Below are 27,076 nucleotides of genomic sequence, written 5' to 3'. Positions count from 1 at the left end.
ACTATTTTTTGTTTTCAATTTTGTAGTCTGTAAACGTTTTGGTTGTTGTTTTTATTATACTTTTTATTTAAATAACATTGATAATTTGGTTTTGTTACTTAAATTTTTAAAAATTTTATAAGGGATTGCATTAAGATTTTGTATACCGTTAAAAGGTAATTTCTTGCTCGCAAATGTTTTTTTTTTGTTTTTGTTTTTGCTTTTGCTTCTTTGCTATTTTGTTGTTTTTATAATAATTGTATTATTCTTTTTTGCATGACTTTTTAATGCTTTGCAATATGATTTGGATTGTTATTAAGTTGTTTTTATTTATTTTTTGTTTTTTACGATATACGTAATTAATATGTAACTTTTACAATAAAATTGAAAAATTTTTAAGATTTATCTAGAAATGAAGATGTGCTCTCTGCTAATTTGCAATTTTGTTTTTCTATGCTGGCGTACTCATACCGCTTGCACTCACAATATACTCGTATCTACTATGAATTCGCTCACTCAAACTAGCCTTTTTTTCTATGTAAGTTTTTTACGCTAAGCTTGATTCGTAAGCGACTTTCTTCGCAACAATCTCTGGTGTATACACACTTTTTCATAATAATTTCCTAATATGTATATTTGTTATATAGTATACGTATGTTATATATTTTGATATCATGTGTTTTCAATTTGTTTGTTGTTGCTTTACTATAGAGACTTTCACAGCTGCTTTACGCTTTTTAAATAGAGTCTTTACGATTTTATTTTGCTTTTCGCTTTGCTTCGTCTGCTTTGTGAAAAAAATATTAATGCATTAAAAATATGTTTGAAAAAAAAATTTAAAAATTTAATTAATTAAATTAAAAAATTATAATGAAACTTTCGAAAAATTTAGAGTTTTGACTTTCGAGGAAAGGATCATATTCTGTGATATATAATAGCTATATCGTCCTGATTTTACATCATTTATATTGATTTTTAACCGTATAGAGTAGGGCCTCTACCTACAGCAGGGTCAAAGACAGAAGTATTTAAGTTTCGATCTGTTAATAGTATAGTAATGGCTCCTAAGCGTCTTCATTTTATAATATTTATATGGATATTTAACAGTTCATGCTTGAAACTTATACTTTCAAACAAAAGTATGATTTCAACAAATTTTAGCTCTGTTCTCTAACCATTTCTTAAAGTTTTCCTTTATAAATTTTTCGATCTTCAAATTAACTGATTTTATTTCACACTTTTATCATTTAACATGATTCTAGTGAGCGAAGTAGATCAGTTAGAATTCGTTAATTATTTACTCTCGAGCTTTTCATCTCTGAAATTTGAAAATCAAATTCTCAAGAAATCAAAAATTTTTCTTTACATATTTTTAGTTAATAAAACCATTAATACTACAAATAATTGAGATTTTTATTTTTCGAGGCCTTCAGCAAATTTATTAATTTGTCTTATCAACAATCATCGATCGCAGCCTAATACCAAGTACATCAGTTACCGTACATTGATTTGAGGCCACACTCTTTATCAAGCATTCGATCAAATATTGTGTGTGTCATCAATCAATTTACTCTCAAGCGCTCAAAACAAATTTAAAGTTGCTCATAAATCGTTTAACTTAAAAATGTTTAATTAAATTAACTGTTAAGCGCTTGAAAGATTTGTAAACAATAATTAATTTCCGATAAACGATAACCATATATCAGCAAATATTTGACAGAATATATATACAAATAAATATCTAATAATAAATTTGCGAAAAAGCAGACACGCCTGGCATATTATTGCATTTTGTTTGAAACTTGACTTGACCTAAACTTGCAGCGCTTCGATGCTCTTCTCTGATTAATTTTGTGTGTTCGTGCAATGGTTTCAACTGTTGTTTATCTTTTGCTGTACTTTGGGCGATATTTAAAGTTATATGTACGTACGTATTTCTATAATGTAAAGTACTTCAAATTGCTATAAGTTTTATATATTATTTTATATTTAATAATTATGAATTAATGAAAAAGTATGTATGCATGTATTTGGTTTTATTTTAACTTAGCATTTGCTTTGCTGATTGCGTTGATAGTTGCAACAATTGTTCTTTGTTTTGCATATATTTTTTTTTGCTTTTTTTTGTGGTTTTGTATTTAACTTATTTATTTAGTATTTATTTATTTTATTTTAATTAATTTTATTTATTTATTTATTTATTTAGCTTTAATCTTAATTGTAAATTCACATTTCAGTTATAAGTAAATGTAATATTATTTAAGAAAAATTTCATTAAATTCTTTATAGTAGATAGTTACATTTCGCTTAATAGATCTAGAAAGGAAAGAAACAAAAAAAAATATACATATATATATATATAAAATACAAAAACAAAAAATGATAGTCTATTCATTGATTAACAATTAACTAAACAATTTGAATGCGTACTTCACACAATTTGTTTAACAATCATTCATTGATTTCTTTTTTTTTTATTCATATTATGCATATTTGTAAATATTAACTTGTAGATCATCAATAGATTAACAGGTAATCATTATAAAAATACCAAAATAAAAATTGCTAAGCTTTATGATTATTTCGAGATTCTTTTTCGGCTCGGTCTAAGTAATTGAGACAGATAGTTAGATAGTTAGAGAGAGAGATAGAGAGTGTGTATGTATGTGTGTGTGTGTGTTTGTGTGTTAGGCGCAATATGCAGACTGAGAAGAGAAGTGTGTGTGCGATTGTTGGACAAAGTTCTTATAACGAGAGTATTGGCATTGGCGCACTCCTCCAACGCAAGAAAGTAAAAAATATATATGTATGTATACAGATGTATCTTATAGATACCACATACTATATACTACGTATGTATGTATGTAATCATTTTTGTTTTAGCATACCTGCAAGTTTGACGCGGGTGTACACATACGTTTACTTTAACTACATGTTAACTAAATTATATATATATTTATATTTTTTACAATAAATCGCTTTACAAGTACATACGTTTCTTTTTTGTTTTCTTCATTTAAATTGTTAGGCATTTTTGAAAAATGCATATATGACTTAGATAAAATATATATATGTAAATGTATATGTATATGTATGACCGAGCGAACAGAACGAATAAAGGCAGCAATTACATATGTATGTATGACTATAATGAAGATGGCACGTATAAGACCACAAAACGATCACCAGATGAGTGTGTGCACGACGTGAAACTCCTAACCACAGGCCCCAAGTAGGGTGTGGGGTGGGAACTGCCCGCATTTACATGCTAACGGTATACTATATATCAAATACAACATATTACCGTTCAAACACGGATCAGCAACGCAGTGTTGCATTTGCAACGCCAGCGAAGTTATAGTTACAGTTATTAAATAAATTAGCGTACGACCGTGCAGCGAAAGTAGGACGAGATGAAATAACAACGACGAGATATTTATTAAATTTTCTATGAATTTCTTTTCATTTCCTTTTTCTGCTTTTCTTTGTTTTATTCAATATTTATTTTAATTATTTTAATTTTTTTGCTATTCTTCTTCTTCCGCTTCATCTTCTACTTGTTCTGTTATACTTTTGACACAACTCCACGATTCATTCAATTTGTTGTATTTTGATATTTCATTCCTAAACTTTTGAATTGTTACTTAACTTATGTAAGTGTTACGCTCATATTTCCTTATTTCTTCAATATTGACCACCATTGGCTGGTGACCAACTACCGCTCGTTTACTCCGTTATGTATTTTACCCGTAGTACAACAAACACAATATTATTATGAAACGTAACGTTGCAATCCGGCCACTTAGGCTAAATACAGACATACATATCTACTAAAACACTATGGACTTAGAATTATCCATTGATTGCATTCGCATTGGCGTTGGCATTGGCATTCGCCGCTGCTGCAGCGGCAGCTGACAACGACTTTTGTCCCTCCTCGGCTGGCGATGGCGTCGAGTCGCGTCGCGGCGGCATGCGCTCGTTCACCGCATCCAGTCCCTTGGCTTCGGCAAACGAAGTGATCTTGTGATTGGGTGAGAAGCCTTGCATCGCATTCTTCAGCGACTGTTTGCCACCGGATAGTGCGCCCAAAGGCAATGCACCAGTTGGTGTTAGACCCTTCAGTTGCAGTACAGATTCAGATTCTTCACGTAACACGGAGAATACACGCGCCATTTTACCGATCGCACGTATTTTATTTCGTATGACTTCCTTACGTAACGCCGCTTCATCATCCGATAATGGCTCTTCACTCTCCTCGGTCATGAGTTCATCGTCCGAGCAAATATTCAATACATTCACCAGCATCTCGGTCACTTTCTCGCCCACGAACGGCAAGGACCAAGTGAATACGTCCATGAAGTTGGGAAGCCAGTAAGGATGTGGAGAACAGTTGAACTGTCGAATGTTCATTACATTGTTTTCATATTTCAACACCGCCGCTTTGTTATTGTACACATCCAAATAATTCGGTGCTGAGAATATGGTAATTAGCGATGGGAACCCAGTGGTTTGACTTTTACGATACATGCGATATCCAGCGTCCTGCGCCTCGTGTGCACGTATAATCGATAAAAGATTGTTATTCTGTAAGAAGTCACAGCATGCTGCATAGCTATAGAAATACGAACAGCCACGCACCGAGTTGTGCGTGTAGAAATCGGAATTCTTCTCATTACCGAAATCCTCTAACGGATCTGACCATAACAAATCGCACATGGGACCGAATGCTGGTGGCTCCTTAAATCTATCCAAACGCCGTATATCTTCCAATTCGTGTATTTCAGGCGACAAACCACCATGGACACACAGAAATTGTTGGTTCATTAGTGCCGCCAGTGGTAAGCAGTCGAAAGCATCCATGCATGCATCGTACACACGTTCCGAGTATTTGATCTTACACTCTTGTTTGAAAGTGAAGTACTCCGTTAAATGTCGGCATTCGTGATTGCCACGCAGTAAGAATAATGTATTCGGGTATGTGATTTTTAATGACCACAAATACAAAACACACTCAATACTAAAGTAACCTCGATCCACATAATCGCCCAGGAAGAGATACTTGGTGGAGGCGGGTGAACCGCCGATTTCGAATAATTTCATTAAATCATAGAACTGACCATGTATGTCGCCGCACACTGTTACCGGTGCCTCGATATCGATCATGGTCTTCTCTTGTCGCAACAGTGTAGCACCCTCCTGGATGATGCGTAGTGCGGCAGCCTCCTCGATGCGTCCCTCAAGTATGAAGTGTTGTTTAAGTACGTCATGTTGTGGCTTACCGGTGCGTGCGTCAAACACATCGGCCACTGTTAGTTTGCGACTCGGCGGAAAGGGTACACTGTCAATCACGCGCTCCTTAGTCGAGAGACCTGTCTTTTTGGTGGGGCTTTGTTGTGATGGCGTATCGGAGTTCGCACCACCGGCGCCATTACCAGCTGCCCCATTGCCGCCGCCGCCGCCGCCGCCACTCACTTTGTCGTGTATGTTGTTGTTGGTGGCGACTGTGCCTGCGGCATTGGCTGCATTTGACTGCTGTTTACCGTTTTGTTGCGCCACCGGCTGATTGCCCGTATGCTGTGTAACCGAAGACATGTTTGTTGTTGCCTCTATTTAAATTCGCTTTGGTTTTGCGCTGTGATTTGGTGAGCGATTTGCCAGAAACTGTCTGCGGTGCGGCTACTTTTGGCCGTCGCTAGCAGTGGTAATGCACAATCTGCCTGCAAGTATACAAATTTACCAAGATTTTTAGTTGCTACATACGAGTATATATTATAATATTTATGCACATTCCTGCATACTAAAGTAATATTAAAAAATTAAAAATGAAGAAATGAAAAAAATCATGCAGTCAAGTTGAATTAAATAATTGTGTTGCAGAGCCATAATCGTATACAGTGGCGTAGCCAAAGGGGTGACACTGTGTATTGTGGTATGAATACCTCTCATGGAATATATATTGAGGTTATGAATGGATTTTATTTATTAGAAATTACATTTTTATTTTATTTAAACGCAAAGAAAAATTGTATTAAGCAATATTTAAACTTAAAGTTCATGGCTGAATATTATGCTTAAAGCTTCCACGGACTTTTTTCTGCGCCTCTTTTCTGAAATACTGACACTGCCTTTGGTAACTTGTATGTATCAGATACATCGCAGAATAAAGCTCATTTTCAGCGGGGGACTCATAATTTCTACTCTTAGGGTATAATTTGAACATTTGTCGTATGAGTAATATACAAGTTCATAAAAAACAAAAACAAAAAGAAGTAATTTATGCATTTAAAAATAATTGACCGATAAGGCTATGTGCCTTTGTGGTTAATAAATAACATTCAACATATGCAGTTTTGTAATCTCTACAGCAAATTGTTGTACAGCATTTGTGGTCGTGAAATTGTGGCCTTGGGAACCGGGCAAGTAATCAAAGGCTTTTAATAAATTTAAATCTACCATATAATTTAAATATATATGTAAATGAGTCAACTCAAATTGGGGCGACAACCACTTTAGAAAGCAAAAGAAGTACATAGTATTCATACACACTGTAAAATTGTTGAAACTTGATCACAAACAAAAAAATATTTCGGAAATAAAATATCGAAATATATAACAGCGATCGTTGAATTTATTCCCATTAACCATTAAGTATATCCTCAGTGAAATGATTGTACAATTTGGTATGAATTCTTACGATGCTCTTTAAGTATAATTCGTAAATGGTCCGAACCTTCCACAACCATACCTATTTCCCATTAAACATAATTTAGAACAAATAAAATCGGTCTATGCCTTCCCATAGTCAAGAGTACTGAATCAAATTTATATATTGTGTAGTATATCAGATAAAATACGATATATTTTAATATTTATTAAAATCGATCTACACAATCCACTATGGATTGACCAAATTTTTGACCGATGCTGAATTTTGTGGTCGATGCCGCTACCAACGCTGATTAATCGGTCGGACTCTACCGTCTTGGCTCCCACGTCACTGTTGACAGTCATAACTTCGAAGTCGTAGATAATTTCGTATACCTGAGAACCAGTATCAACAACACGAACAATGTCAGCCTCGAAATCCAGCGCAGAATCACTCTTGCCAACAGGTGCTACTTTGGACTGAGTAGGCAATTGAAAAGTAAAGTCCTCTCTCGACGAACCAAAATCAAACTCTACAAGTCGCTTATCATTCCCGTCCTGCTTTATAGTACAGAAGTTTGGACGATGTCAACATGAGATGAGACGACACTAGGAGTTTTCGAGAGGAAAATTTTGCTCAAAATTTATGGTCCTCAGTACATTGGCAACGGCGAATACCGCAGACGATGGAACGATGAGCGTCGAGTTATACGACGACATTGACATAGTTCAGCGAACAAAAAGACAGCGGCTACGCTGGCTAGGTCATGTTGTCAGAATGGACGAAAACACTCCAGTTCTGAAAGTGTTCGATGCAGTACCCGTCGGAGGAAGCCGAGGAAGGGGAAGGCCTCCACTTCGTTGTAGGGACCAGGTGGAGAGCGACCTGGTGGCACTTGGAATCTCCAACTGGCGCCGAACAGCGAAGGAAAGAGAGGAGTGGCGCGCTCTCCTCGATTCGGCTATAACCGGCTACCCTCTACCATCTATTAAGCGTCATATACTGAATACGAAGATCTCTTCTTTTCAGTTGAAATTATACCACACAAATCAATATAAGTGACACATATCTCAGTAGAATTAGTTGATATGGCTTCCTCTCAGGAATTACATAAATTTTTAATGGCCGGTTTCATTAAAAGCTTATTATGGGATGTACAGGGTAATTGTAAGTTGATAGCTAGGAATGGTAGTTCTATCTCACTGAATTGGAATATGCTGGAAGTCCGCTGTCTTCCTATGCTTTTCTAGTAGAAGTCATAGCCTCAACAAAGTTTTGCAAGCCGTGGTCAAATACCAGAATTTGTTCAGTCGTAATATTCTACTGGTTCGAGGTAAATAATTCTTCGATCTCAGCAAGGTTTGCCTTTCCCCAGTTGTATGGGGCGAAGTAGAGTTTCGTACAACACAACAACAAGTCCGTCTTAACTTTCCTGCATTTGGAAGAACAAGATTGAAATGCCTTAGAGCTCATACAGACATTCAAATCGTATGCAGATTTTGTAAGAATTCAAGTATTTCACAAGGACAGGTCTTGCCTGTAGTAGTCCAAGTGTGATCTCCGGCTTGCGGATCAATCATAGAAACTGGCACAATCTAACCTAATACACGGCTGTACCCAAACTAAAATATTTCACACTTAATTTAATATGAATTTAGACAGGCGTGTCGAAATTTTTCAAATTCTTTGTAATTTTTCATTTTGCTCACATTCAGACAGTGTACCTCGGACGGTAGTACCTGCACATTTGACAAAAGTTAATTTAGTTGGCAACATGTATAATTATTAGACGAATTAAAAAGTGTCAGTTGATTTAGAATAGCATTGCAAAATGATGTCGCAATGTAGTCTGTCTCAATTCCCGGGGAACAATTGTAGTAAATAAAATTATGGGAAGCGCTTGCTGCTACACTTGTCTATTCCGGCCAAAGTTGTTTGCGGCTCATATCGCTTATTAATACTAATTATTCATTTCAAAAACAGCATTGGCAAATAATTCTTTGTTTGGCGCTATAAATGCATCAACAATTAGGCGAACGGCTTGCGCTGGCAATGCAATGCAAACATATTTACGAGATATTCTCATTAAGCGCTCGCTTATGCATTGCGATGCGGTGACATTCGGCCATATATGATATGTATTTACAATGGCGCGGTGGTGTCATAGGCGATTGCATTTTAATCCCGCAAATCCTCTTTAAAATTCGTATACGCAATTGAGGGGAAGCGAGGGTAACTAGGGGGTAGCGTGATAGCGTGGTAAAATGCACCTCAATGCATATTCATTTGCACAAACGCAAGTAAATTATTTCAATTAATTTAGAACGTAATGAGAGAACGATTTGCGAAAGCACACTTTCGCGCACAAGCACACACACACACACACACGCAAGCATGCAGTTGATGGCACGAAGGCAAGGCGAGCGCACACTTGTTGGTAAATAATATGCATTGCCTACCAAAGTACATACATATATACAAATGGACTGATGTGTATATGCAAATATGTATATGTGTATGTTTGTATGCAAATGTGTTGCTTTTTAGACAAATGTGTATTTGGCACGGTTAGCGTTTGCACCCGCATTTACCGTGTATACCGTGGTGCATATAACCCTGCATGTACTATATGTATGGGTGTACATGTTACTTATACGACATGTGGCCCGCAGCTGAGTAGAAACTTCTATTGTTTAATTTCTCGCAAAACAATTGTGACTTTGTTGTTCGCGTTTTTTTTTTCTCTTTTTCTCTTTTTGTCTTTCTTTTTTTTTCTTATAATTTTAAAATAATTTATTTTTCTGTTTGTTTTTGGTGGCGCGACATACCTGTGTGCTGTAAAGCCTAACAAACGTTGAGGAAACGACTTTTATATATACAAACACACATTCATAAGATTACAATGTATTTACAAATATACTTTTGTAACTGTTCTAGGCCTTTGGTCGCGCTTTTTCATTGCCAATTCGACAATTCGTTGCGCGCGTGTTCATTTTACAGCCCAAATGACTCTTTAACTCGACGCTGTATGACTCAAAGATTTTTATGATCGCATTTCAGTATGATTATGCTTGGTCAGGCGTGTCAACAGCTTTGCTTTTATAATTTTAAATATTACATTCTACAGTTGGGGTTTCAATTCATGGCACAACGTTTGGTGGTCACGCGCTCGTTGCACATAATTGTCTGGATTTCATACTACAAAAGCCAATAAAATTCATAAATTCTATATAATATATGTATGACTGTATATACGAGGTGTGTTCAAAAAATAACGGGAATTTTTTTTATTATGTTATGATATACATATATTTATGCACTGAAATGTGTACTATTTTAAAGGTGACAACATAATGTAATCAACTAAATAAATTTTTTTTTTCAAAAAAACCAAAATTCCCGTTATTTTTTGAACACACCTAATATACGAGGGAAACGGGATTTTTTGATTATGTTATGATATACATACACTTATGCCACATAATGTAGTCAACTAAATAATTTTTTTTTTTTTCAAAAAACCAAAATTCCCGTTATTTTTTGAACGCCCCCCGTATATTATGTTTGACCACAACGGCGACGCATAAAAGGTGCAAGATAAATATTTGCTCTTAATTTATTGGTGTCCGGCGTAGAATGTGATGTAAATTTCAAGCAAGCAACCATATAGCTGCATATATGTATGTTTATTAGTGCAAATTTACGAGCCTATTTCTATTTACTATACAAAAATATGCATACATATTTCCATGAAAATGAGTGCAAGAGTGCAGAAATTGTTTTTACTTTGACACCACATAACGTAAAATACGAGGCTGCAATATTATTGCACAATATTTCGATATTTATGAGGTGACTTTACGAGATTTTCGAATTTCTTGCACTTAATTTTAATATTTAATACATACTTAATATAATGATACAAACTATCAATGTGTCATGTGCCAATAATCCAAATAAAATTGTATTTTTTTTTTAATGTTTTCACATTATTTCGAAAATTATTATTTTTATGCAACTCGGCGAAGAAGTAAAAGTAAATTTATAAAATCAGAAGCTGATATTTCGTTAATAATATTGTTATTATATTAATATATATATTCTTTTCTTATTTCTTTATATATTTTTCTCATTTTATCCGCTTTTCTTTGTCATTTCTCTCTCAGCACTCAACTTCAAGTCACAATGCGCTGTCAAAAACGGAGATGATTTCATACACATTGTATGTCTCTTTTTTAACTATCTAGACAATTACCCCTTCAATGTCGTCACATATGTATGTACAATCATTATTCATTGATTCATTTTATAACAATTTCTCAAATTTACTCCTTTCAAAAATGTGCTTGAACATGGAATTCTCGTATTTGCCTTAGAAATAAGTGATTTAAAGAAATCAATTAGAATGCAATGCCATTAAATGGAATTGATTGTTAATTTATGTGTAAACACGTATGTACTGGCATATATACATACACATATATACAGATGTATCTATGTGCGAAGTGACTTCAATAAAATCTGTACAGAAGTTAAAAGATTCATTTATCATTCTAATAGTTTGATGATTTTAATTTTTTGCACGCGCTTACTTATTCTTCGAGTACACTAGTGGGCATGATTATGCTGCCACGAGCAGGAAAAATAAAGAAAATTAGTGTGTAATGGAATTTCAATAATAGAAATCATAAAAATAATAAATAAAAAGCCGCCCTTGTACCCAGCTGGTGTGGTGCATTTTTCTACCGACTCTTTATTACTAACCAAACTAAAAAATGTGAAATTGCGATGAATCGACAAGATTTTTTGGTAGTATTTCCCCTCACTACAAGAAATTTCAATCAAGTATACTTTGGATTTTCTATTTAACGGTATTTATCACAGGCATTATGGTCTAACAGTCGAATTTATAATGAGAACTAATTGAACATTAATTAAATATTTATTTATATATGCCTATTAGAGACACAAAAATAACAGACTTCAAAGTGAAATGTGTAAATAATTCATGTAAATAAATATTTGATGGGATTGCACGCATTAGCGGAAACGTTAAGTTGAAACGAAATAGTTTTAGTGCAATTTTAAAAATAATTTAATATAATAAATAAAAATATATAAATATAAATATTAAAAAAATATAATAAATAAAAAATAATAATAATTTACTGTAAATACTTCTATAAAATTTTAATTTCATAAGCATTTGCTATTGATTTCAAACACTTCTCACAAAATAAAAAAAAAAAATATTTCTAATGCTATATTATTATTATTTTATTTCAGCCAGTTGTATAACGAAATAAATAAAATACAAGAAAGTATAATTTCTCACCAGTAAACACAGGTAAGCAGTACTATATTTTATTTTTAAATTCATTTATAACTACAATTAATTAGTCCTTTAAATAGTTTTGCTTGGAAATAATATAATGCCAAAGCTAAACAAGCAAAAAGCTTAAGTGAAGCTTCTCATAAAATTAGAAGAAATCTTTACCATTGTTTACCCTTTTCACTAAAATATGATTTCAACAAGTTGCCACATGTTAGACAGGTGGTATTTTCAGCTGACACATGTTAGCCGTGTGGTATGAGTAACTTTTGAGAACACATCTATCAGTAGAGTCAGAGATTTATAATACCAGCGAGCAATGAATAATGCAAAGCGTTGAGTGATTTGGACAGTGGAAACTCGATATACGGACTGTTTATTGATTTATTTAAGAGCAAATATATATGCAAAGTAGTAGAAAATCAAAATTTCTTTTGCCCAAAAAAAAATTAAAACAAGTAAGGAAGGGCTAAGTTCGGGTGTAACCGAACATTTTATACTCTCGCAATTTATTTATTTAACTTTATTTATATTATATAATACATAATTTGACCCACATATTCGTCATATATATTGTATAAAGTCCATTGAAAGTTGGAAACCCTAATATTAGGTTAGAAGCACCGAGGTCCTCATGTTCGCTAAATGGGGCCTTGAAACCGATATCTTCACTAGTGCTTACTTTATATATTGTTAAGTAAACGATTCAGATCGCCTTCAAAGTTCTGGTATATAGGAAGTAGGCGTGGTTGTAAAGCGGTTTGGCGTATTTTCACAACATATCATTGGGATGTAAACTATTACAAACCAAGTTTCATTGAAATCGGTCGAGTAGTTCCTGAGGTATGGTTTTTGACCCATAAGTGGGCGACGCCACGCCCATTTTCCATTTTGTAAAAAAATCTGAGTGCAGCTTCAATTTGCCATTTCTTATGTGAAATTTTTTTCGTTAGTGAGTTAACCCACTTTTAGTAATTTTCAACCTAACCTTTGCGTGGTTATTATCAGATATTGATTTGCGAGATATGTACAGAAAACCTATTTGGGGGCGGGGCCACGCCCACTTTCCCAAAAAAAATACATCCAAATATGCTCCTTCATAGTGCGATCCTTTTTACCAACTTTTATTTCCATAGCTTTATTTATGGCTTAGTTATGGCACTTTATGTGTTTTCGGTTTTCGCCATTTTGTGGGCGTGGCAGTGGTCCGATTTTGCATCATTTTCGAAAGCAACTTTCCTATGGTGCCAAGAAATAAGTGTGCCAAGTTTCATCAAGATATCTTAATTTTTACTCAAGTTACAGCTTGCACAGACGGACGGACATTCGGATTTGAACTCCACTCTTCACCCTGATCACTTTGGTATATATAACCCTATATCTAACTCGTTTAGTTTTGGGTGTTACAAACAACCGTTATGTGAACAAAACTATAATACTCTCTTTAGTGAAATGTTTTGAAATCTTAACTGAAATGTATCGAACTCTCAACAGAATTGTATTACAAATAATGGGGGTTTTGTTGTTGTTGTAGTTGCAGAAAAAATTTCACCAATAATTTTGAGGAATGCTACCGAGGGGACACTCGTTGGTCGTATAAAAATCTGGTACAGTTCCGATTACGTCAATCCGATTTTTGTGTGAACAGATAAAGAATATGGTCTCGATAATCAATATTCGGTATTCGTCGATGTTGTAGATTGGTTCGGCCTATTTTTAGTATCAGCTTATGATTTCCGATATCCACGGTAAAGTAAATTATACAGACCGAATGCAGTTCTCTCGTTCTAAGGGCTAGCGTAAGATAAAACGGGTTAGGTACCAAGTACAACATTTTCACATAATTTTATTTAGATTGTCAATATACGCACTATAAGTAATCGGAAGATCCAAAATCATCTCCTTAGATATATTTGATGCAGATTAAATTAATTTAACCTATCTATTTTCCATTATGATACGGACCAAGATTATGTTAACCGAAAGATAGATCTATCTTTTATTAGCCGCTATATTCAGTATAAAATCAACCGGAAGAACGGACATACTCATGTTGTATATATGAGATTTTGACCATTTTTGAACTAGTGTTAGGAACACTATTTATTCAATGTTCTATTTAGCTTTCCTTCTGGATGCTTGAACTATCTTTTAAAGAGTTGAAAAAACTGATGAAATCGGAAATTGCATTATATCCATCGGCTCGGTAAAATCTTATAAAATATTTCTTTTCAAATCTAAAAACCACTTGAGTCAGAGATTCAACAAAATATTTTACAAAATTCTAAACAGTATTTTTTCAACTTCGATGTATTGAAGTTCCACTGTATAAATTTTTACTTCGCCATAAAACATAATAGGTGGCAATAGCAGCAGCGAGCTCTGAAGAAGAAGTTTTAGCTATACAATATTTTTTTTGCTCTGCATGCCAGCGTTTGAACACCTTTATCTGAGCACGAGTGTAAAGTAGGTAAATAAAGTTTATAAATACATGCGCGTGTTTGCACAATTAATTTGCACCTACTTTTGCAGACACACGCACATACACAGAAGTGTGTGGGGTCGCAAGTAAACTGCGCCTTTGCGACTACAACGCAAACGATCTTCAATTGCACACACTTATGTATATATCACATACATATAAATACATATATACACTTATGCAAATACACTTTTTGCGCGCAGCAACATCTATGAGTATTTTATGTCGCATAAAAGCTCAAGCGTTTATAAAATACAAATTCTTCAGTTATGTATTTATTTATATTCGCGAATATACCATGCATATAAACATATTTATAAATATATATGCATAAGTATGAACTTTAATTACTCGAACACATGTAAGGAAATACACAATTATCTGTAATACACCGCTAGACTTGGTCTTCTTATGAGTCTTATACATATGTATGTCTGTGTGTGTATACATGTGTAGTTGCGTGTGTGCCAACTTATTGTTTAGCTTTCGCGCAAACACCTGCAATTTTCTTTTATTTTCAACGCTTTTTTATTATTATTTTCGCGAGTACACACGGCGTATTGGTCAGCAGTTTGGCATTTCCTTCAGTTTCGTCCATCTGTGTTTGATCAGCATATACACACTTGTTTGTCGGAGTATGTTTGTATGTGCGCCGTTTTAGTTTATTAGAATGATCGTATAACCATACACAATGCTCATTTGAACATTTTGTATGTGCCTATGTACATACATATGTATGTATGTGTGTGTGTGTTTGTGCAAACACCAAAGTGAGATTAGCTAATCCTGTCAAAATGAAATTGAAAATAAGCACAAATTTTGTCTAAATAATAATAAAACAATAATGATGTCAAAGTCGTTTGGCACACTATTTACTTAGCAATCGATTTGCCGAGAAAATAATCGATAGTCAATAATCGAATTTTGTTTAGAATAAAATAATATTTATAAATATAAAGGTTACACAAGAAAAGTGAATACTAAATTACGTTTTATGGTCTACAACTTTGCTTCCGCCGTTTTCCAATAGATGTCTCTACGGTCAGGCACTGGTCGATTAAATCGATTAAATCGTTTTATATCGATCTTGGACATTTGTGTCAACATTAACCCCACAAAATATTTGTAGAGATCTGTTTGCATCCCAAACTTATTCTCAACTGAAAATGTCACTTTTTGAGCCGAATTCTCGACATTTGCCCGGAATACGCATGCTGCAGAAAGATGGTCAAAAGTAGTAGCTAGCGACAGCCAATAGTTTGAATAACATTTTTGTAAAAGTTTTTATACAAAAAAGGCTTAAAATAAAAAAAACGGCGGAAGCAAAGTTGTAGACCTAATATATTTTCATTTTTGCAACAAACACATTACTTTGACATTTTAGGAGCCCAATTAACTTAAAAATAAATCAAAATTTGTTGTTGTAAGAGTTTTGAAATATTTTACAAAAAAATTCCATTCTCTCTTAAAACATCGATCGGATCGGTAGGCAATTGAATAGCAGATCTCTCTCTCTCGAAGAATAAAAATTACCCCTATTAGTCTCTCATTACTCCCGTCCTATTATATGGCACAGAAACATGCACAATGACAACTCGCGATAAGAATGTACTGGGAGCACTATATAAAATCTTTGGAGCCGTCTGCGTGAGCGAAGAGTACCAAAGAAGATGGAATCAAGCTCTACCGCAACATGGATATAGTTAAGCGCATAAATATTCAACAAATGCGTTGGTTAGGCCTGTCGGTACGTATGAAAGACGATGCTCCAATGAAAAGATCCTTCGAATTGAGACCATGGCAGGACAACAACCTTTCCTTCCGTTGTCCCACGCATCCAATGGAAGGACCTAATGCATTGGGAACTGTCTGCACTTGGGATGTACAGCTGGCTGGTCTTCGCAAATAATAAAGGCAAATGGCGAGGTTTCATGTTCTCGGCCCAGACTGGCCCACGATTTTAGTGTCAAAGAAGAAGAAGAAGAGAAGAAAATACAAAAACTAGATCCTAATTACCACATCTAGAGCATTTGAAAATAAAAATAGAACAATTCTATTAATTTGGGTATACACACTCTCTCATAATTAAGAATCACAAAATTATTTTTGAATTTAAAATTTTAAATTTTGTTGATTTTCTCTGTCGTTGTAACAAAGCGATTTCAATAAAAAAATTAATCTTACACATTATAATTACATCACTTTTGAGTATATGAAAGTTAGAGGAAATACAAATACAAATTACACACAATAGACCAAAATTAAAATTTTTAATTTTTTTAAGGGGCTAACCAGTGTGATATTTTCAAAAAAACTTATTTTATTTTATTTTTTGCTTATTCGATAGTTTATGCTTTCAAAAATACCCTGTGAAAGCGGTAAGGTCGTGTCTTGAATAGTTTATGAATGGCAGTTTTAAAGAGCGGCGCTCGCAGGTATAAGCCGCTATAGTCGTAACTTTAAACGCGTTTTTCTCGAAACGACTTTTCTCATAATTGCTCACTTCATAACTCAACAAGAAATTGACGGATTGACTTCGAATTTTACTGAGTATTCTTGAATATTCTTTTGATTGGTTGAAATCAGTCAATTTGTCATTTAAAAAAGACCAGTTTTTTACCTAAAAAACTACATTCTTCTTCAGAGCTACAGCATTTTGTTAATTATACCCTGAACAGACAGGGTATATTAAGTTTGTCACGATGTTTGTAACACGCAGAAGGAAGCGTCGGAGACCCTATAAAGTATATATATATAAACGATCAGTATGTTGAGCTGAGTCGATTTATCCATGTCCGTCTGTATAATTTTGCAGATGTTATTTTTCTTCAAGAAGCTGCTCATTTGTCGGAACTGAGGATATCGGACCACTATATCATATAGCTGACATACAAACTGAACGATCGGAATCAAGGGCTTGTATGGAAAACTTCCGCATTTTACTACATATTTTCACGAAATTTGGTGTGTTATTGCTCATAGAAATAATTTAATCTCCGAAAAAATTGTTCAGATCGGTTCACTATAGCATATAGCTGCCAGTAGAGTAAGTTTTTTACTTACTTTTTCTTACGTCTTTAGATTTGCTTAAACACATAGTTACTAAAAGAAATGCACCTGTGAAGGGTATATTAGCTTCGGTACAGCCGAATTTAATGCTTTTTCTTGTTTTTGATATCAAAAATCGTCATTTGTATAGGAAATAACTTCAGCTTTAATACCCTTTTTGATTTTTTTTCAATTTCAGCGGCTGAAATCGTGTCAGTAGTTGGGAAACTTTTTTTTGGCACTCCGATATTTTTTAATATTAAAAAAAAAAAATATTTAAATATAGTTGAAAATATACCTTATTATGTCTAAAAAACTTCGACACACTCAATAGAGTACTTTCTTTAAAAAACAATTCACCAAAATCGCCTAACTTTTCATGTGTTACACTTACAAAAATATGTTTCTAAAGAAAAAAACAACACATCTAAACGGCTATTTTTGAACAATTCTACAAATGTAGGTGAAAGCACATCTCTCTAATTACTTCACAGAACATTTTGTTTCAGCACAAAACTTTTACAGTTGCACAGTTTCGGCTTGTTGCTGCTGCCGCCGCTATGCGCTGCAGTGCAAATAGAGGAAAAGTGGGGGAGAGGAAATGCGAATAACGGCAAACTTGCAAACACTTGCGGGTTGACAGGTGTGGCAACAAAAAGGTGGCGAACGCGCGGTGCCAGTGAAAGCAAATGTGCGTACGCATTGGAGACTTGCAGATTGGACGCCAGCAGGTAGGCTAGCTAGCCAACTATGTATGTATGTAGCTAGCAGGCAGACACTTTGTCTAATTTTATCGTTTTTGAAGTAAAGTGTTGGCTCTACTGTTGCACGATGACATGAAAGCACACACACACTTGCATATATAGATATATGCATATATAGCCACATACATGTAGATATGTATGTTTGTATGCATTTATGTTTGTTACATGCTTCATTGTGTACTCGCTTGTGCTATGTACAACATCCGTTGCTATTTGTATGCATAGAAAGTATATTACATATATGTATGTATGTATGTATGTATGTATGTATGCCTTGTGCCTATACTAGTACGAATATAGTAAGCTACTTGTTTGGCTGTGCTCATTCCAATGCCGACACGTTAGTGGGAAGTTGGGTGGACACATCATTCTGTGTGGCGAAATAGCTGGTGTTGTCACGGTGGTTGTTAATATGTATGTGCGCGTACTGTTGTTACATTGTGGCATATACTTATTTTTAAAATAATAACAAAAGCTGTTGTTGGCGCGTTGTAAGACAATTTGAAATGAGACAACAGCGTCAACGCGCAGCGTGTAAGCGTTTATTAGTAGCACACTTGCGGCAGTGTAAAATTGAATTTGTTTTTTTTTTTTATTTGAAACATAAAAAAATTCGCTATTAGAACAGCTGTAGCTAGAAAAAGTTTGTACTAAACTATTTTTCAGCATAATACAGAAATACATACGAGTTGTGTTCAAAAAATAACGTTAATTTTAATTTTTTGAAAAACAAAAAAAACAAATACTGTTGCACTCGGCTACATTAATGTTGTCGTCTTTAAACTAGTCCCCATTTGATATTATGCATGCTTTCAACATTATATAGGTTAGGTTAGGTTAGGTTTGTAGGCAGATCTCTGCAAAGACAGAAGATCTCACTTAGACAGCCTGGCACTGTCCATTGTGGTACCAATAAAACTCCCTGTGGATCAAAGACCTTTAAGATTCAGCAAACCGCTTGGAATCCGTTATAAATTTCTTAACACTGGTAATATCGATTCTAGCCAATTCGCTAGGATCGCCGAAAAAGGGCTTTCGGAGGTGTTTCAACCTCAGTCTGGCAAAAGCTGGACAATGCAGTAGGAAATGCTTATATGATTCCATCTCGCCTTCCTCCATACAGCTTTGGCAACTTGCATCTGCCACGATCCCAAGTCTAACCGCATGGGTACCCATTGGACAATGTCCAGTAAGTACACCTATGATGGCGCTGAGATGGACCTTGCTCAGAGAAAGCAGTTGAAAGGACCGCTTACGCTCCACAGAGAGCCAAAAGGACCTCGCCACTACACAAGTACTGGTAGTTGACCAGCGTTTGACGAGCTCATGCGTAGTCTGCATGTCCAGCGCTCTTGCGCAGGTGTACCATGGACTACCAATGCGCTCCCATTCCAACGTCAATGTAGCTAGGGTACCCTCCTTTGCAAGCTTGTCCGCTATACAGCGATCCCGCGGTGATCGGGTACCCACACTAGTCGGATTGCAAAATAGCTGGAAGCTATTGATAAGGATCTAAGGCACTCCTTAACTAGCGCAGAGCGTACTGTCATCGATTCCAATGCCAGTATTGCCGCCCTGCTGTCGGAGTGAATACATACCTCTCAACATTATATAAAAATCTTGTAAATTGAAATTTAAAATTTTACAATTCCCGCTATTTTTTGAACACATCACATTCAGTCTGCCACTTTTTCAGCTTTAACGTTGGCTAATCAATGAATGCTGTGTCTGTCAGCAAAGTTTGCAACGATTTCGAAGCTGTTTATCAAACTAATTTTGAATTTCGATATTTTCGAGCAAATTTTTTCAAATTTTTTTTGTATTTTTTGCTATAAGCAACAGCCTTATTGGAGGTAAAAATCAATACGAAACACATTTATAAACATTTAAAAACAACAAAAAGTTTCCGAAAGCTATTATTTGCGGTTTTTCACTGCTGAGCGCGTTAAATTTCATATATTTTGTCAACTAACTTCAAGATTTTTGTGCGATAAAAATATAAGATAACGCTCTTTAGACGAATTAAGCTGATTATATTTGAGTAAATAAGTGGTATTTGCTTTTATTTTATATTTTTTGTAATTTCAAGACCACAACATTTTAGTTTTGTTGTTGTTTTTTTAAAAAAAAAAAAAAAATTCTATAGTCATACCTTTAGAGTTACAAATTACAACAAAAAGATTCTTTATATATTTTTTTTGGTTTTGCATGATTGAGCAGTTTGCTACTCGCTACAATATTATTACAGCTTCACTTTTACATATGCATATGTACATACATACAAACATATTTATACCCCTTAAATATTAAACTTGTTTGAGGTCATTTAATATTTTGTCAAGTCATTTGTGTTATTTAATATTTAGAAGCAATATTTTTTAAAAGCATCAAATATTAAAGACAAAGATTTACACTTCGTTACACAAATAAAAACTATTTCTCAAGCGTGAGACAAAGGTCTACCATAGTAATAACTATTTTGACAAAATATTTACGTCTTAGCGCTAAAACGTTGAAAAATATTTAAACAAAAACAAAGTAAACAGCACAAATCCACACGTTTTTGGAGTTGTGTAGGAGAGTGCGCGCACCTATGCCGAGCTAATTGGATAAACTGGTTTTTGGCATTTCATAAATGTTTATCAGTGCGCAGCATAATTATCAAACTTGTTGCTTTCGAACGCGTAAAAATTATAACAAACACATACAAGCAAACATTCTACGATGTACATACATATATACACACGCATGTATGTACATATGTGCATATGTAAGTAAGTATATTTTGTAAATTCATGTGGATATTCATTGGATATCGAAGCGACTTGAAAGCTGACGATAAGCGCCTGCATATACATACATACAAATGTGTATATATGTATCTGCGTCAGAGTTTAGCAAATAACTTCGATATTTGCATAGCTGTGGCGCTTTTCCATACATACTATTTATAGGTATGTAGAATTTTTTACCTGAAAGCAGCGCTTGCTGGCACGTTACCTTGTGTAAAGCGTTTCAATTTTGAAAAAAGCAAGTTACTCCTGTTCTTATAGCGCAAAATTACTATATAGCGCCGCAAACCGTGTTTGATTTTCTAATGTGCCAGCTATTTTTAGCGTGTTGTAGCAGCCAGCAAGCGCCTCGCCCGCCGCAGCGCAGTAAAGTTGAAACAAATTGCCATTTGTTTTTATTTCAAAAATGTTCACAAGTATTTAGTTTAGTTTTCTAATTTTGTTTTACTTAATTTTTTGTTTTTATTTTCAATTTTTTTTCAATTTTCTATTTTTTAGTGTTGTTGTTAATTTCTTCAATTATTTTACGATACGCTTTGCTTACTTTTTCTGCTCGCCAATGCCTACAGCAGCAGCAGCAGCAATAGCACATTTGTATTCATGCCAAATTCTCAGCACAGTTACTCGTACTCGCATATGTAGTGCCACATACATTTAGAAGAAAAAATATAAGTATGCGCGTGTGTGTGCACATTAAATGTATATATATTTTTGTATTAAAGTATGTACTTGGGGGCCATAAAAGTATTACTTCACCAACATTTTTCGCACAACTTTCGTTTACTTTTGGGTGGCAGCCACCTTTTTTTCAGCGCAACAGCATACTTATACGCGAGCGCATAGCATAGTCAGTATGTTTGTATGTACATATGTATGTATATAATATTTGTAATTAAAATTTTATGTATCACACACATATGCTATTACATGCTTGCATGCTTGTAGAAAAATCCGTGGAAAATCATTCGTGAAGGTGTAATAATAGTGTATTTCACTGCTGACATTTTTTTCCAACCAACTCTAGTGCGCCCTGTTTTCCGTTATGTTGTTACAACGTGAAAGCCCCTTGAAAAACATTATTACCTGTTACCTGCTTGTATTGCCTTACTTTCGTTTCAATATCGGCGCTATGTATGCGGTCAGCCCAGACATTTTTTTTAGTTTTTTTTCGCTTTTTTTTTGCCTTTATTTGCTTCTATGAAACGTTGTTCGTGCTTGTACTCGTAAACAATAACAAGCACTGCAATAAGTAGCAAAGGAACAACAACGCAAGGCAACAAAAAAAAGGAACAAGAATATGAAAAGCAAATATAAAAGCAACGGTAATTTGTGCGCATATCGCCATACCGATATGTACTGCTTCTCCCACTCGCATTATTAACAACCACATCCAGGTCACTGCATTGCGCGAGTAAAATTTTAATCCTTGCGCTCACTGGGTATGCGCACACAAAATTGGGAAGCATTGAAAAATTCCTGACTGACTAACTCTGCTTTTAACGACCCACCTAGCGCAGCTTATGGGGTGTTCGCCTATATTTTCACATACATACACACATACTCGTACTTACTTAGAAGCGCACGTATGTATGTATGTATGTATTTGTGTATAGGTATTTGTGTGAGGCACCACGCAACCCATATTTCATTCGGCAACCACCAAGCTGACAACCAACCAACCAACCGTTGGCTAGTGTTCAGTCGCAGTCGCAGTCGCTCTACACAGTCAACCACCCTACGAAAAGGTGTGGGGCGGAGGGGAGGTTCTGTAATTTTCGAAAATGTCCCTTCACACCACCGCAGGCTAAGCAAAGGAAAATCCAATCTCCTGTCCTAAAATGTATCTTTTATGTGCTTCTTCTCGTTCACCGTTGCGTTTTTCGAACTTCAACTTTTTGCTAATTTTTCTGGAGCCTGCTTCTGATAGATTTTCATTGCATTTCCTGCAAAATTCAATTCACCAATACACTGTATCAACTTATGTACTCACATTCAACACTGTTAGTTGATTTTATTTAGTTCTTGTTAATTTCCAATTAGAATTTCACAAAACAAAAAACTATCAATTTCGCACTGCGACCAAAAATTTTCCCCGTCCGCGACAAAATGATGTGAAAGAAAAACTAATATTTTTCGTTCTCTGCTAATACATGACTAGCTCTCAGCAGTGCTGCCAAATCGATTTTTCAATCAAAAAGGCGCACAAGATGTCGCGTTTGTTGCTTGACGCACGGCAGATGACGCTGCTGTCGGAAGTTGTTGTCTTGGATCCAATGGTGAAACGTAGATTTCCTTTTATACATTTTTATTAAAACAAAGTAATATTAATTGTTAGCATTTCAAGCTTTAATTTCTGATTTTTCAAATCTATATGCATTATATATGGTTAATTTTCCACTAAATCGCCACGTATTTTTTAAATTATTGCCTGAAGATCGTTTGCTGATTACTCAGCGTTATTAGTCACCCCTCACCGTTGGATGCCGCTAACTTCTGCATGATTGCACAAGCTTGAACAAGTTATCAAATGGTAAATACGGAAAACAAAAACACAACAACTGTGCTGTGTTATTCACCTCGCTGGTGAATAGATTTGTTAATTCTTTCGTGGAGTGCGGTTGTGTTTTCCGTGCGGCATGTCGCGATTTCTTTGGCATTAAAATTTTTGATTATTATTTGCTGTGTGCTATTGTGTTGTTGTTGTTGCCTTATATGCTGTGTTAATTAATGCTGATTTTTAAATTAATTTAATCAGTTGCTATATGCTTGCCATTGAATGAAATACGTAGCGCTATCAAATATGAATGGAATAGGCCAGCAAAACACCGGTAAAACGTGATTTATCGCCACAGCACCAGCGATCAGTGAAAAGTATGCTTGTGATTGTGCCAAAAATACCAAAAAAAAAATAAAATAAAAATAAATAATAAATAATTTAACAAATAAATAAGCAGCGCTACATGTAAATAGTAAACGAAAAATAAAATTGCAAAATAAAAAAAGTGTGCAAAGAGTGGCGTGAGGAAAAAAGAATCGGCAAAGTATCTTTCAGTTGTCTATTTGTCAGTATCGTCTTTTTTGTCTGCTGAATTGCCGATCGGTTTGCGTCTGCCGGCTTGAGTTATATTCTTCGCCTGTTGCGTGCGTGCGTGGTTTATTATTGGCGCGCGTGTGTTTGTGCTGCAGCGTGTTAATTATATGCATGTGTGTATCTGTGTGTAGTGGTGCAACGCGTGAAGCAAGTGGCAAACTTCACTGCCAGATCAACATCTTGCGCTGGCGTTAACAAAGCCGCAGATACAAAAGTAACACTGCTGGCTGCAACAACAACTCATCTCCAGTAACTGAAGTAAAGCTAAGGAAAAAACAAAAAAAATATATATTTTAACAACATACAGTGCAGCCATTAATTCGTCCTCGTCAAGATGATTTTTCCTCCCAACGTTTGACGCAAAGTGTTGTCAAGGGCACGTTCATCAGTTAGCTAGCTGCATTGTGTGTTCTCAAATTGCTGCTTTTTGTTTATACTCGAAACGTTTTTTACTCATCCTTATCACCGTGTTACCCTGCCAACCAACAATCAGCTGCTGCATTTGCACAATCGATTGCCAATTAGATTTTATTATTTTAAAATTTTATAAAACTGATCATGCGTAGATCAGCGCTTAGTCGAAATCACTACTTCATATTTGGCATACTCGTGGGTTTGGCGTTGAGTTTCTATTTGCCAGAGGATGTTTGGGATCTGGTGCAAAAAGAAGAATGCCCACAAGAGGCTGCTGAGAATAGTCTAATTGAAAAGTTCGGTCAGGAATTTGAGCCACATTTGAATTTAATTAGCAAACCATTGGCAGCAAAGAAACCGGTAAGTGTAAATAATGAGTTTGTCATAAAAAATTTAATTCAATTTATAGTCTAAAACAACGAGTTGATAGCTGCTTTTATTTATGTGACTGTTAAATTTAATACAAACAGTAATTGTGTGTCAATTATTGTACAATATTTTCATTAATTACACAAGCAAGTTAACGCTCAGTTCAATATAATTTAATAAATATTTACACAATATATAATTCAAAGGTTGTATTACTTTTTTGTCGAGGATTTAGGTATTTTTTTTATCTATAATATTGTATAACTCTTTACACGCCTTCGTACTTATATATATGTGAACTTTATTTTTGTTTTAATGCATTCAATATTAATTGATAAACAAACGCCACTTAAATATTCATAAATACTTATTTATGTACATAAATACATACGATTTCTTCAACACTCGAGCTATTAAATTTGCTGTTTATGTGCTTTTCTAATTGACTAGATTTTATGTTTGTATGCATGTCTGTATGTATGTCGCCATGTGCTTTAGTGCCATTCAGTAGGCGGCCTACACAAGTGCGCGTAGATACATATGTATGTACATATGTAAATAGCATACTTATGAAAGTGGGCATGAATGAAGGCGCAATGCCACTTGTTCTTCGTCTATTTGTTTACTTTCTTAAAATTTGAAGACTGAAGGCTGTGCAATCAGCCATTGATAGTTCAAGTACTAAATTAACAATATCTTCAATTTTTTATAACAGTAATTATAATTATTTTTTAATAGTAATTAGAAGTATATTAAATATTAATTACAATTACTTTAAATATTAATTACAATTACTTTTAACAGTAATTAGTGTAATGCTGCGTAATCGTTTAGCAGTTGCCTACATTACTTATGCAAATAACAATTATCCTACTTGTTAACTTCGTTTCCGTTATAAATATGACTATTGTGTGTGCTTTGTAGCTTCGAGAGCATTGCAAATAGAATGACGCCGCTATTTAAACGTCTGTTACATATATACATACACACACTTATACCTATATAGTTCATTAGGCTAAAAGCACGTGTTTTGTTAACAAACCTTTACGCGAGTATCGACACTACTACAGAAATACAAAGCGGCACCAAAGTTCACAATTATCGATACATTACTTTACAGTTGAAACGATTCAAGCCGCTAATTTGTACATGTGTGTGCGCACATACACATAAAAAATATCATTTATAATTCTTTTTTTTTATTTTTTTCTTGCTTTTTGACCTTCCGCCTTATCTGCCTTATTATTGAACACGTCACACTCTATCTTCCTTCTTTGCTTCATTGCAATTACATATGGACGTGTGCGTGTGTGTTTATGCTACGCTGTGCCAATTTCCTTTTCAATTCATTTCGCCTGTTGAACACGTTAACATTTTTATTTTAGCTCTTCGCTAGCTTTTTTAGTTTTTTATATTTTTTGTATAATATTTTTTAGGTTTTTTTATTTTTATTTTTTTTGGGTGTGTGTGGTGATATATATATACGAACAAGCATTCACACTACTTAAAATTGTGTGCGGTAAAGATAAATAAATACATTTGCTCATAGTGTGGCCGAACGCAATGTAGTTATCTACATACATATATTGCAAAGGCGGGCCACCTTTAATTTGTTCTTTGGCTTCCACACAATTTTGCGTTAAAACCGATCGAACAGTTAAATATGTATACATATGTGCATATATATTTCCAGTCTAGTCAACGCATATAATAACACTGTTACGTCAAAACGTCGAGCATTCATTCATTTGCTGTTATCATTGACAGTTCTGTTGTCGGTAAATATATGATCATACATACAGACATACATTAGTATGGCATATTTTAAACTTCTCTAAACCTAAAAATATTTGTACTTTATGCAGTTAAATACGCTAATAAATAATTTTATATTGCTTTTTATTTAGATTACTTGCTTATAAATCCATTCTTTTCATTTAATCGCACTTAATAATGTAATAGGGTTTTCCAAAACACGTGATTCAATCAGCTGTCGTGATTATGCGATTGTATATGGATTATTGGTTCGCCGTAAGATTAAAGAATTGTCAGCAGACAACATTTAGAGCAGGTATTTTATTGTGTTCAAAAAATAACGGGAATTTTCGTTTTATAAAAAAAAATGGTTATTCATTCGTCTACATTATTGTTGTCTC

The 27,076-nt window shown here is 34.5% G+C and overlaps 2 protein-coding genes across 2 annotated transcripts in view; one reads left to right on the top strand and one right to left on the bottom strand.

Moving 5' to 3' along the window:
* Nucleotides 1–298: 298 nt before the first annotated feature.
* On the bottom strand, nt 299–23,196 carry LOC105208814 (serine/threonine-protein phosphatase 2B catalytic subunit 3). The gene is made up of 2 exons (XM_011178862.3): nt 23,037–23,196; nt 299–5,699 (listed from the first exon to the last, which is right to left on the bottom strand). The coding sequence occupies exon 2, from the start codon at nt 5,572–5,574 to the stop codon at nt 3,832–3,834; it is 1,743 nt and encodes a 580-aa protein (XP_011177164.2). The 5' UTR covers nt 5,575–5,699; nt 23,037–23,196; the 3' UTR covers nt 299–3,831.
* A 445-nt stretch (nt 23,197–23,641) lies between these two features.
* Nucleotides 23,642–27,076, top strand: part of LOC105208816 (chondroitin sulfate synthase 2) — a 33,354-nt gene continuing 29,919 nt past the window's right edge. Inside the window, exon 1 of the mRNA XM_011178868.3 lies at nt 23,642–24,911. Within this exon, the coding sequence (XP_011177170.2) occupies nt 24,696–24,911 (216 nt within the window). The 5' untranslated portion in view covers nt 23,642–24,695. The remainder of the gene's footprint in view (nt 24,912–27,076) is intronic.

Source organism: Zeugodacus cucurbitae, chromosome 5 (assembly GCF_028554725.1).
Source record: "Zeugodacus cucurbitae isolate PBARC_wt_2022May chromosome 5, idZeuCucr1.2, whole genome shotgun sequence".
Classification (NCBI taxonomy): domain Eukaryota; kingdom Metazoa; phylum Arthropoda; class Insecta; order Diptera; family Tephritidae; genus Zeugodacus; species Zeugodacus cucurbitae.
Note: the sequence above shows the minus strand (reverse complement) of the source record. Positions and strands in the feature narration are given on the sequence as shown.

Bases quoted from the DNA above. Each gene is read 5' to 3' on its own strand.
- LOC105208814 (XM_011178862.3), bottom strand. From the start codon at position 5,574: ATGTCTTCGGTTACACAGCATACGGGCAATCAGCCGGTGGCGCAACAA.